This window comes from Condylura cristata, unplaced genomic scaffold (assembly GCF_000260355.1).
Source record: "Condylura cristata isolate star-nosed mole 26May11 unplaced genomic scaffold, ConCri1.0 scaffold00026, whole genome shotgun sequence".
NCBI lineage: Eukaryota > Metazoa > Chordata > Mammalia > Eulipotyphla > Talpidae > Condylura > Condylura cristata.
The window spans coordinates 30924358-30937301 of record NW_004567127.1 but is presented as its reverse complement, the minus strand read 5'-3'; the positions used below and the strand labels follow the sequence as shown (position 1 = coordinate 30937301).

The following is a 12944-nucleotide window of genomic DNA, read 5'->3' as shown; positions in this document are numbered from 1 at the left end:
CTTCAGCTTTTGTCATCATCAGTCCCCACATTCTCATCGCTTTGGGTTGCTTTTCAGTCTTTTCATCTTTGAGGAGGAAATTCAGTACATTTCATTCCACTTTCTTATTTTCTTCTGTTTATTTAAAATATTTACATATGCTCTCTTATCTAGTTCTAAATATTTGATCATTTCTTTTTGAAGTCTTCTTTGTCTGGAATAACCTTGAAGAGTGCTTTTATGCATTTTCATAGGTATGGAGAGGTTTTTTTTTTTTTTGGTGCAATAATTTGTATTACTGATTTCTAATTCTGCAGCACAGTGATCAATGAATGTGATTTCCGGTAACTCATATTGGGGAAGTTTGTAGGACGCTGATAACCTAAACCACAATGATTTTTTAACAACATTTCACATATGCTTGGGGGAAAATGAGTATTCTGAGTGCAGGGTGCTGAGTTTTTAAAATAGCAATGAGCTCGAATTGGGTATCGTGCTGCTCAGACCCCTTCAGCTTCACTGCCTGCAAAGTCTTCATGGGAACTGTGCCCTCCACAGCCCCTGAGACACAGTTCCATGTAGGGCAGATGTGGTCGGTGCGGTTCCCAGCACGTGTCCAGGCTGAGACTCTTCTATTGTTGTAAATAAGGTTAATTTTGTGGAGTCTGAACGCTCCATCCTAGCTGAATTAGCTCGTGGAACCTATGTTCTGATGTTATTTTGAAGAGTTTGGTTGTCACGATCATGGACATTGTGCTGTGCTGTCATTTAAGAATGGAACTGACGGTGTCCTCATGGCGTACAAATGGCGGGTGGCCAGCCACGGCCCATGTCCTGGCCCTGGGCACCCTGTGAGGTCCTTTGCCCTGGGTTGCTGTGGTTGAGCGTCCCTGAACCTCAGGTACCATACCACCTGTCTTGTTGGCCTGAGGCTTCCAGCCAGGCTCAGCCCAGAGAGCAGACATAAAAGCACCTTCCCAAGTCTCAGGCTCAGGCTGAGTCCAGAAGCAAGGGGGATTGGGAAGGGCAGTGCCAGTGTGGTCTCAGTACATGTTCATCCTTCCCTCAATTCTCCAGGAGAAGCCTCGACCTGGTGAGATTGAGAGAAAAGCCTGGAAGCCCCTGAACTTCCCTTGTCCTCTCTTCCTTCCCCCAGTGTGAAATAGGAAACCGCAGCCATGACCACCCACGTCACCCTGGAGGATGCCCTGTCCAATGTGGACCTGCTGGAAGAGCTCCCCCTACCTGACCAGCAGCCATGCATCGAGCCACCGCCTTCCTCCATCATGTACCAGGTACCTCCTCCTAGGCATTGGAACTCTGCCCTGCAGGCGGAAGGGAGGAGGTGTGCATCTCCAGGTGAAAGGTCGAGAGCTGATGGAGTGCCCATGCCCTCGTGGAGCTGAGAGCAGGCAGGATCAGCTAGCCCTCACGCACAGGCTGTGTCCCTTCCCCAGGGAAGGCGTGTTGATCCAGCCTGACCCCTAATGCCATCCTGGCTCTTCTTGCTGCAGCACCGACCTGGTCTTGGCACCCTTGACCTCATGAATTAAATATTGCCATTTAGAACCCCCTAGAGTCTGCTGGGTAATTACTTTTCCTCCACGTATGTGAAAAGAGCTCTCAACGGCCCACAGACTCGGACGTTTCAGGGAGCTGGCCATGCTTATTTGCTTTCTACTGGAGAGATGAGCGGCTGCTGGTGAAAAGCAGATCGGATTGCTGTGCACTGCTCCTGCTGGTGTCTGGGTGCGGAGTCCACAGTGCAAACACCTCCTGGTGGGGGAAGGCCCAGCAGTGGTGTTTAGCTGTTTGACCTTTCAAAAGTTCTTAGACTGCTCAGTGAGACTGAAGAGAAATACTCTATTTTTAATTTTTTAATGATGAGAGGTATTAAGCACATGCCTTGAAGGTTGAACTCATAAGCTTAGCTTGGTCACATTTTCTAACCCACATTTAATTTTTACAGATATAAATATCTTTTTGCACTACAAACAATATAGGAAAGTATAGCACAAGAAAATTCCCAGTAAATATGTGCCTATATATGTATATACACACACATAGAAACACACCCTTTTAATTAATTTATATATATATGTCTTTGCATATATGTATTTTTTAAAGGATTAATACTATTTAGTGCTCTGTGTTTCAGCTTTCTTTTAACATAAAATTTATTATGGATAATTTTTCCCTGACAATACTACAAGGCTACATTTTTATTATATTTTTACCACCACAGAGTCTTTTAAGTCTATTGTATAGTTATTATTTATTTATGTAGTATTATGTATTATGTATTTAGCTTTCAGCTATTAACAGACCTTTGGGTGATTTCCAGTTTTTGTCTACCACAAAGAACACTGTGGTTATTATCTTTGTATGTGCATCTCCATCCACAGGTAAACATTTTTGCAATTGCTGGGTAAAGGCAATGCATACCCTCCTTTTTGTCAGCTTTTGTATTTTGGGCTCATTGTTTCAGCTTCCATGGCTCTGCTGGGCTCCCCATCTGCCAATACAGGAAACAGATATAGGCCCAATGCCAGTCCCATCGAGGCTTTGGAGGGAGATGAGGGACTGGGATGGAGATAGATTTCCACAGAGAACTGAAGGTATTTGTAGTTTGCTGGACACTAACTGCCTTGGCCTCGTTTCAACCAGCAAATGTTCCTGTCCTGTCATTCCCACAGGCAAACTTCGACACCAATTTCGAGGACAGGAACGCCTTCGTCACAGGCATTGCAAGGTACATCGAGCAGGCTACAGTGCACTCCAGCATGGTAAGTCCCTGGGACCTGCCGGGCTAGAGGCTGAGGCAACGTCCCTCTCCCTCCACCTGCTGCATGGACTTGTCTTCAGCTCTTCCCAGTTGGACCCATGCCTGGCCCAGCCCTCTCTGTGCCTTGGGGCATGCTGTTCTGCTAAGATCCAGCTTTGCGAACCCCACTCACCTCCAGCCCAGCTTTATCCACACTCCAAGTGTGTATAGCTTTCTGGACACTGCCGGGTCTTGTCCTTTATCGATGATTGACTGAACTTTTGTCTCTTGGGCAAAGCAAAAGTTGTTCAAAAAGGGATACAGCTTTGGAATAACACATCATGAACAATTCTCACTCCACCCCTGCGAGATCCTTCATGGGTGGGGCCGGTGTCTCTGGGGTAATGCGTCTGACCGTCCAGAAGGGATCAATTCCTTCCTTCATGGGCTTCTACTCATTTTCTGCTCACACAGTGCTGGTATTTGAACAATTCCAGGTTCCTTCTTCACAGGCTCTGCCTGTGCCTCAGTGGGCCTGTCTCCCCTCTCAGTTGTGTCCTAAAACCTGCCTTAAGGCACCCTGAGTGTTCATGTTGTGGCACCCGCAGACACTGGGCCAAGTGGTGGGCAGGTGTGCCAAGACAAAGAAGGGCTGTCTCGAGTCCGGCTGAGTGGTAGGGAATAGCCAAGCTGACCATTTATTGGCACTTTTTGTGCAGGAGGTCTGCATGCTCTGTCGCAACAATCCTCACTCCGCCCTTGCCAGGTAGGCTGTAACAATAGCGATGTTACAGATGGGGGAATGAAGCCAGACAGCTCCCTCAGATGCCTGCTGCTGAGCAGCAGTGGAACTAAGCCAGGTCTTTCTGACTACAAACCTATACAACATCCTGCAGAAGATGAAAATGCACAAAATGGAGGGTAAATGTCATAGAGGGTCAAGGTTCAGGGCTTCGGAAGGGGCCTTGAGAGGGTCAGAGAAAACTTACTGAAGGAAATGGCATTTGAGAGGCCTGGTAGGAAGGTGACACTGTCATTTGTGTTTATAGGTGGTGCTGTCAACATAGTGCTTTATAGTGTGTGTGTGTGTGTGTGTGTGTGTGTGCGCACACACACACACCCAGTATAACCGCATATACGGCGCTTCAAAACATGGAAGATATTCTCATCTATGGTCTCATCGGAGCCTTACAGTAATAGCCCTACAACTTATAAATACTATCCCCACTTTAGGGGTGAGAAAAATGACACCAGGAGAGGTTCATAGCAAAGTTACTCATGACCCCACTTCCAGCAAATCACTGATGGAGTCTGGAATCTGGGGCTCTGATTCCCAGTTCTGGTCTCTCTCCACTGTACTTGCTGTTTCACAGAACTAGGATTTGTCTGTCAGTGTTGAAATGGGGAGACAGCCCAGCTGGGAAGCCAGCGTGAGCAAAGGCATGGATGCAGAAATGTTTGGGAAGCCTGCGGGTTTGGACAATAAGACACATGCAGAGAAATGGTCTGTGGATTTATGGAAGATTAGGTAAGCCTCCGTGCACGCGGGGTGTGTTAGTTGGCTCAAACTGCCATAACAAAATAACACAATCTAAGTGGCTTAAATAACAGAAATTTATTTTCTCCCAGCTTAAGAGACTGGGAGTCCAAGATCAAGGTGTTAGCAGCTCTGGCATCTGCTGAGGCCTGTGTGTAGCTTGCAGATGTCCTCACTTGCTCTTTTCTCTGCATGTTCCCAGTGTGTCTGTGGGTCCAGATTTCTTAGAAAACTCCGATGAGGGGAGGCCCACCTAGGGGCCTTGTGTCAGTCACCTCATTAAGCATCCACTCTCCAAATGACAGTCACATTCTGAGGGCCTGGGAGGGTCAAGGCTTCAAGGCGTGGATATGGGGAGGAGGAAACAATTCTTTTCTGGCAGAGGGCTTTCATTAATTTAATCAAAAAATCGAAAAGAATGGGAAACGTTATTGCAGGGAAGAGATGTAAACAGAGTTCTGCTAGGGGCATATGTTTCATTTGTTGGTTATGCGTAGAATGAGTTGAAATGAGGAGTGAATGAGGTGAATGAATGGGGTAAGACCATTAGTTATTTACAGTGTTACTTACAGGGAGGCCTAAGGCTGAAGGGTATCTAAGTGGGTTTGCATACAGGTTTCCTCCACTATCCAAAAGTAAAATGTTCCTATTTGGTATGAACTAGCAGGTATTTAGGGGGCTGAGAACACTATTTATTTACACATGTTGAGTGCTCCTAGACCCCTAAATTAATCTACCAAATCGGACGTGGTCTGCTTTGGGATGGGCCCAGATAGGGATGTATCACCAACAGCACCTTGGTTTTAACCCTGCAAGTCCCATGTCAGATTCTCACCTAAAGAACTGTAATCAAATGCTAGACGTTAATGCCCTGACTCAGCAGTCAGCTGGGGGCTGAAGCAGATGCTGCAGGAACGGCACCGACTGTGGGTACCTGGAACACCAGCTCAGGGACACCCACAGGGGAGTCGGTCGTGGGACTGGTTTAGAGGAGTGATTGCATTAATTTTCTACTGCTACTGTAAGAGAAGATCACCAATTATTGGCTTAGAATAGTACAGAAGTATCTGATTACAGTTCTTTTGATGAGATATGACTTAGGCCTGGCAGGGTTACAACAAGGTGGTGCTGGCGATGGATCCCTCTCTGGGCTACCCAGGAGGAACTGTTTTCCTAGCTTTACCTGCTTTAGAGGCTATGCACATTCTGTGGCACAGATTTGCCTTCCAGACAGCAATCACGTGGCTCCAAGTCTTGCTCCTTCCTCACATCTCCTTCTGGGACACTCCTGTCCTCCTCTTCCTGGGGACCCTAGTCACCACATTGGACCAGCCAGCTAATGCAGGAATGGGTAGGTAACAGAGTCCCTTTTGCCATGTAGGCTGTTACATTCAGAGGTTCTGTGGGTCAGACTGGACACGTGGTGACAACTCCTTCCACACAGGGATGGTGTTGACACTGTTTTAGACAGGAGTCAGGAAATGCTGTACTATTCACATTCAGGGATAAGGTCTCCCAAAGATAAATTTCACTCACCATTTCCACCTCATACCTGACTAAAGCTTTTTTCTAGAGTCTCTTAGCAACAGCCAAGTGACTTTGTTGGGTACTCAGCCTCATGTGTTGTTCCTGTCCACCCTCTGGGCAAACTGAATCTCCCAAAAGGCAAGATGGGCAGAGAAAGAAGAGGAGGAGACGGGGCATAAACCCGGCATTTGGCTAAGTGTACGGAAGAGCCAAGGGCTCTTTGCTAGGGGTGAGATGGGGGCTGAGTCTCCAGACTTTGGAGAGACACCGCCTGTCATTGGCAGCTCTGAAACTGAAGCTGGACTCGTATTGTGTTGGAGTCCTGGGCTTGCAAAATCTTAGCTCCTCGTTCAGTCCTGTGTCTGCACGTCAGACTCCCCTGACGAACATCCAAACCCACACTGCTGGGCCCTCCCCAGGAAAATGGCGTTGCTCTGCTAGCCTGGGGCCTGCGAGTTCAGAAATTTTTCAGATTTTATATGTCTTCAGGATTGAGGACCATTGATTTAGAACAACTCTTGACTTCCAAACAAGAAAGCTGATGTTTTTAAGTTAGAAGGTGGCTCCAAAGAGCTAGGACCAGAACTCAAATTGCCCGAGCTCTTGCCACCACCCACTGCTGACTGCTCTCTGCCAGGCGTTACAGACGAGAACGTGGTGATGGCCAGCTGAGCTGTCTACATGCATCTCTTCTCCACCCTGTCCCCAGCTCCTAGCACAGAACCGTGTCTGCTCACCAAACTCTCCCTGCTGAGCTCATGACAGGACTCATGCTTCTTGGGGACACTCGCTGCTTGGTAGACATGTGCACCCTGCGCCTCTGTCTCTTCTTCTTCTTCTTCTTTTTTTTTAACATTTGATATATTTTTTAAAAGATCTATTTATTTATGCATTACAGAACTGGCCAGAGGTGCAGGGGCGGTGAGAAGCTTCACCAGAGACAGAGTGGGGAGCAGAACAGGTCAACTGACGAAGTACACTGCTGAAGGGAGCAGTGGGCGGGTCAGGAGAAGTCTGCTGCCCCATGTGGGTCACCTCCCGGGCGGGGACTGAACTCATGCTGAAGTGGCTTTAGCTTCTTAGTGCTGTGCTTTAATCCGCTGCCCCACCAGGGAGGGCCCTGTCACTTCTTTTTTTAACATGTGTTTTGAAGCAGCTGAGACCGAAGATTCATAGGCTGGGTCCTGGTTCTTTCTGGTCTCCAGGGCAGCATGCTCATGATTTTTTTTTTTTTTTAAAGATTTTATTTGTGCATACAGAACTGGGATACAGGCCAGAGATGTGGAGGGTGAGAGAATTCACCAGAGACAGAGTGGAGTGCAGAACAGGCAGATCAATGAAATACACTGCTGAGGGGAGCAGCGGGCGGGTCAGGAGAGGTCTGCCACGCCAGCATGCTCATGATTTTAAAAGTTCTCTAAATTAAGAGTAGAAAGTGATTTGTCAGTGATCTTTGCTGCTGAAAACAGATCTATAAAACGTAATCATCTTCCGATTAAATCAGGTCTTGTGTTAGAAAGATACTAGGAAATAGTATGTTTGAAAGTAAAAATAAGTCAGTACAAGTTCATTTTCATATCAATACAAACGATGGTCTTTCATACTTGTTATGTCTGTTTCACATAAATAAATTTTACTATTTAAAGGGTGTAAGTCTGGGTTTTGGGAATATATTTATAATGTTATATAACTGCCCGATGGCTCAGTTCCATCAATTCATTACCAGGGATTTCTCAGCAGCAGCTCTCATCCCTTGTCTCCTGGAAAACTCTAATCCACCTTCAGCTTCTTCAGATTTCTGTTCTAGCCGCTCCATCTCTGTGGCCCGTGTGACAGCAGCCTGTTCTGGCTGGCTTTTTCCATTCATCACTGCATCTTCCAGGTCTGTCACCGTGGCCCCAGCAGGGGAAGAGTGAATGCCCTTCAGCGTGTGCTCGGCCACTTTCATTTATCCTTCCATCAGCTCTCGGACATTGGGGCTCTTCCCCTTTTTTGACTCCTATGAATAATGCTGCTATAACATAAGAGAACAGAGCCGCCCTGGTGGCGCAGTGGGCTGGAGCACCGCACTGTGAAGCTAAGCCAAGCTGTGGCCGCTTCTGTGTGAGTTCAGTCCCCACCTGGAGGTGACCCACATGGCGTGGCAGACCTTTCCTGACCCGCCTGCTGCTCCCCTCAGCAGTGTACTTCATCAATCTGCCTGTTCTGCTCCCCACTCTGTCTCCAGTGAAGCCTCTCACAGCCCCTGTACCTCTGGCCTGTACCCCAGTTCTGTATGCATCAATAAATAAAATCATTTAAAAAAATATCAAGAGAGCAAGTTTCTGCATGGATTTGTTTTCATTTCCCTCAGGTTTATATCCAGACGTGGAATTACTGGGTTCTGCAGTAATTCTGTGTTTAATCTTTTTGAGAAACTGCCAAGCCATCTAGCTAGTAATCCTCTTAAATCGCTTTATGGGTTATCTAGCATTGTGTGTGTGTGTGTGTGCATGTGTGTTTTTAATTAAATGTTCATAAAATTCTTTGTTGTTACTAGCATTGTGGTTTGACAGATGTCTCTGTGCAGACTTTTAGATTAAGTGATTTTCTGAAGACTGAAAGCCTCCAAAGTGCTGAAAAGGGCTTGAAGCCCAGGTATTTGGCCCCAAGTGGGGGCTCTTTCCATAGCCCACTGAATGGGTGCCGTGAGTCATCACCACGCCTTTCAGAGCCACGTTCTTGTTCATGCTGTTGTGGCTTTTGCCATCTGCTCCGTGCTATTTTTAAAAATTGATCTTAGTCATTTTCATGCTTATGGAATAGTAACATGGGCATGTGGAAAAATGCAAACATGATCAATCAGGTTATAGGACAGACGAGGTGAAGCCCCAGCACCCCTGGAGACATTACTGTCCACAGCCAGGTGCGTGGCCCACCCAGTGCTTTTCAACACACAGCACTGTACTTGCATCACAAGTGTGCTTGGTTTGGTTTAGCAGCCTCCCTGCTGTGCACAGTCTTTTGCTACTTGCTGATTTTCCTGCCAAGAGTTGATCTGGGACACCTTTTGCCGCAGGAATAAGGAGATCTGCCTCCTTTCTAAGGAAGCCTCCTGTTCGAACATTGTGCCTGTGAGCGAAGCCCCTGGGCGTCCGATGGAGAGTGTAGGCCAGTGCTTCTTAGGCTTTTGTGCAACGGGGCTTCTAAGTCTCCAGGGAATTTCATTGCCGTGCAGATTCCCATTCCACAGCCTAGGAAGGACGCTAAGATTTTGTGCTCTATTTTCCCTCCACCCTCTACCCCTTTGACTCTTTCTCCCCTCCCCCTGCCCCCACACTTTAACCTCTGATAGCTCACTTTGGTTATTAGTGTCCACTGGTTTATAATTGTTCCACTTCTTCTGTGTTTTTTTATTCATACGCGTGAAATCACCGGAAATCTGTCTTTCGCCCGCCGTTTTGCTGAATGGCAGCATTTCGCCTTTCCGTCTGGCTGAATAGCATTCCACGGTGCAAACAACCCTCTGCAGCACTCAGGCTGCCTCCATGTCCTCGCTACTGTAAATAATGTGCAGTACCCCGTGTTTATTGTTGCTTTAGTTACGGTAGGAAAGACATGGAATCAATCCAAATGCCCAAAAGTGGATGACTGGGTGAAAAAGATGTGGTACATACACACAATGGAATATTACTCAGCAATCCAAAAAGATAAACTCTGCCTCTTGCAGCAACATGGGTAGAGCTGGAAAGGATCATGCTTAGTGAAATAAGCCAGAAAGAGAAAAGAAAAATACTGGATGGTTTCATTCATAACAGGAGCATAAAGGACCAGGGTAGGAAATAATAATAATGAACAACTATATACCAGAGACATTTTACAGGGGTGGAGTTGGGAACGGGATCAAAAATGGAGTGGGAGGAGCGCATGGGACTATGGTGATGGCACACAGGTGATTTGGTGATGGGAAGCCCGTGGGGATTACAACTGAGATGGAAAAAACACAAAATGATGTACAAATTGACTATTATATTAAAAAAATAATAATTTGCAGTAAACAATGTGGAACTTGTAATGTTTCCACTTGATGGCTTCATGGGCTTCAGATAAATGCCTCAGAGGGGGGATGTTGGTTCATCTTGTGTAGCCATTTTCAGTTTTTTAGAGAGTCCACAGTTCTGAGAAGCTCCCCAGGTGATGCCAGAGGCTGCTGGTTCCCAGACCACACTGAAAGCCCTGAGGATTTGGAGGCTGGTGCGAAGCACTGCTGAGCTGAGTGTTTTGTGTTTCAGAATGAAATGCTGGAAGAAGGACATGAGTACGCAGTCATGCTGTACACCTGGCGCAGCTGTTCCCGGGCCATCCCCCAGGTGAGCCTATGCTTCCTTCCCGGAAACGCCTGTCCTCCAGGGGAGCTACCACCCACCACCCCTCCCCCACCCAGAGCTGAGCTGCTGCGCCCACAGAGCTCACCCAGGCCTCACCCATCTCTGACCTGCCCACAGCGCAAGGCCATCGAGCGCTTCTGCACCCACATAAGCAAGTTCTCTTACTCAAGGCGGATGCCGAGACATTCAACAACTTCCTGTAACACTGACCATGACTTAAAAATTACTTGCACAACTCATGTTATTTCAAAAGCTGCATGTTAACAGTGTTACTAGAGTCTGGGTTCTTGAGTTCTCTGAGAAATAAAAACAGGATGATTCAGATCCTGCAAGTACTGTGCAAGAACGTATTCCAGCTTCTGCAATTCAGTATAAGGGAGTCGGCATCAGTGACACCTTAGGCAGCTCCCAGAGAAACAGGGAGGCTTTAATTTAAGCAGCTTTAACCCGGATCATTAAAGAGCTGGGTCCTTTCTCTGCTCTTCCTCCACGAGGTCACTCCAGCTCTCTAACTCATGATTGCCTCGTGCCTTGACCACTTCACGATGGAACCATGTCAGCCTACGGGGTTCTTAACCTAGAGGGGTTGTTTGTGGAGAATACTTCGTTTCATCTAAAGTATGTATTGGGGCAGGGTCCCTACTTAGGGACAGGGACAGTCACTCTCAGAGCTATCAGCTGGTCTGGCATCTCCCGTGGAGAAAATGCCACCTTCTACTTAGCAATGAATTGGCCTCAGCCTGATTTAGTGTCACGTGTCATGGAGTTCCGAGTCTCATGGCTCCTGTCTCCTGGCTAAGACAATAGCACCACACCCAGACCATCACAAAGAGGTATAAAGTAAAAAAGCAAGACATCACCCCGCAACAACAGCCCCCAACCTTCAACACCGCTGCCCCCAAACCCACCTCCTGCCAAAGCCTGACCACCATAGACACTGCTGCTTGCTCTCCATGATCTTTTTCCTTGAACAATGAACATTATTTGGTAAATATGATCACTTCACAAAAGCACTTCTTATTCAAACTCTTCTGCCTCTTGTTTTTTTTTTTCCTTCACTTAGTTATTACCAACTTTTTCCTGTTGACATATACAGATACTATTTTCACCATCATTATCATCAGCGTATAGTTAATAGGTCCCCTTGTGTAACAAAATCAACAAGCCACAGGTGTAGAAACCCAGATTAAGCCTCCGCCTGCCTCCGATTCTAGTCCCCAGTGGTAACTACTAGTAATGGTTTGGTTTGTACCGGACCTTCTATGCCTATATTATAGATGGGCACACACACACAGTTTCATGGGCTGGAACTGCATGTTCTACCCTGCAACTTGTCCAGTTACTGTGCACGTCGGCTCGTATCACTCCATCTCACACTTTTGACCACATACTGATACCCTGCGGCTGCTTCACACTTGACCACACCTCTGTCCTTGTGGCTCTCTGGGTGTCTGTCTGCTTGCTGCCACTATGAAGACTGTGTCTACACAGCAGGGTGAAGAATGTCCTCGTGCTTCCCTTCCTCACCCTGCATGGTTGGCCAGCCCGACCAGATGTGGTTCTGATGTTCACACTACCGGGCGGGGGTCAGCTTCTGGCAGGTGCATCTCAGGGCTGTATTGGCCTGAGTGAGGCTGGGCGCTTTGCCTGGGCCCCTCCAGAACAATGGATGGCGTGTCTTTCTCCACTTAAAGTCTGGCAGGTCCCCACCAGTTTCCAGCAGGAAGGCTGAAATATGAAGTCCTTGCTTGGGGCGTATGCCTATGGCCAGGGCTCAGAGCAGAGAAGTGAAGAGGTTCTGTTTCAGGGACCCTGCCCTTTTGGGTCAGACCTAGCCAGCACCTTGCCTTCTCTCCCTGGGGTCAGTCACCACATCATATCTTGTCCTAGGTGAGGTGCATTGGAGAACGAAACGGGCCGTATTTATGAGACAGCAGGTGTGGGCCAGGACTGCCTGGCAAACCAGGACTCTGAAAGCCCCTCCCTACAGGTCAAGTGCAATGAGCAGCCCAACCGTGTGGAGATCTACGAGAAGACAGTGGAGGTGCTGGAGCCCGAGGTCACCAAGCTCATGAAGTTCATGTACTTCCAGGTGAGGGCCAGGATGGTCTGGGTCACAACGCTGGAATAGGTCCCCATGCTTCAGGATGCAGAGGTCAGGATTTCTGGGATAGGTCAAATGTGTTTTGAGTGTCCACTTACCCCTGGGTGAGATGACCGATGGTCCCTCCCTCCAGGCACTTCACATCTAGGTGAGTGTTGGGAGCAGGAGAGGGAAGAAAGGTCTTCTGGCCCATACCCCTTTTCTAAACATGGGTCTCCGACTTGGTTCGGATCCCAGGGCACCCAAACCCTGCCTCCTGCCCCAACCTGGGACCCCCAGGCTCACCCATCTCTGACCTGCCCACAGCGCAAGGCCATCGAGCGCTTCTGCAGCGAGGTGAAGCGACTGTGCCACGCCGAGCGCAGGAAGGACTTTGTGTCCGAGGCCTACCTGCTGACCCTGGGCAAGTTCATCAATATGTTTGCCGTCCTGGATGAGCTGAAGAACATGAAGTGCAGCGTCAAGAACGACCACTCTGCCTACAAGAGGTCAGGGCCGCCCCACCCTGTCCCACCGCCCCCCTCCCCCACCAGGGTCCCCAATGGGGGACCCTCTCTCCATGAGCCACCAGCTGACCCCTGCTTCCTTGCGCTGGGCCCCCCTTCCCCATGAGCCATCACCCCTCTCCTATCCTGTTCCCTCTTTCCCCATCTGCCCACCCCCCCC

At 48.1% G+C, this 12944-nt stretch overlaps 1 protein-coding gene across 1 annotated transcript in view; it reads left to right on the top strand.

The window, feature by feature from the left end:
• The first annotated feature begins 1135 nt into the window (after positions 1 to 1135).
• CYFIP2 (cytoplasmic FMR1 interacting protein 2) overlaps positions 1136 to 12944 on the top strand; it is a 97014-nt gene continuing 85205 nt past the window's right edge. Inside the window, exons 1-4 of the mRNA XM_012730078.1 lie at positions 1136 to 1274; positions 2676 to 2765; positions 10079 to 10156; positions 12165 to 12266. Coding sequence (XP_012585532.1) covers positions 1158 to 1274; positions 2676 to 2765; positions 10079 to 10156; positions 12165 to 12266 — 387 coding nt within the window. The 5' untranslated portion in view covers positions 1136 to 1157. The remainder of the gene's footprint in view (positions 1275 to 2675; positions 2766 to 10078; positions 10157 to 12164; positions 12267 to 12944) is intronic.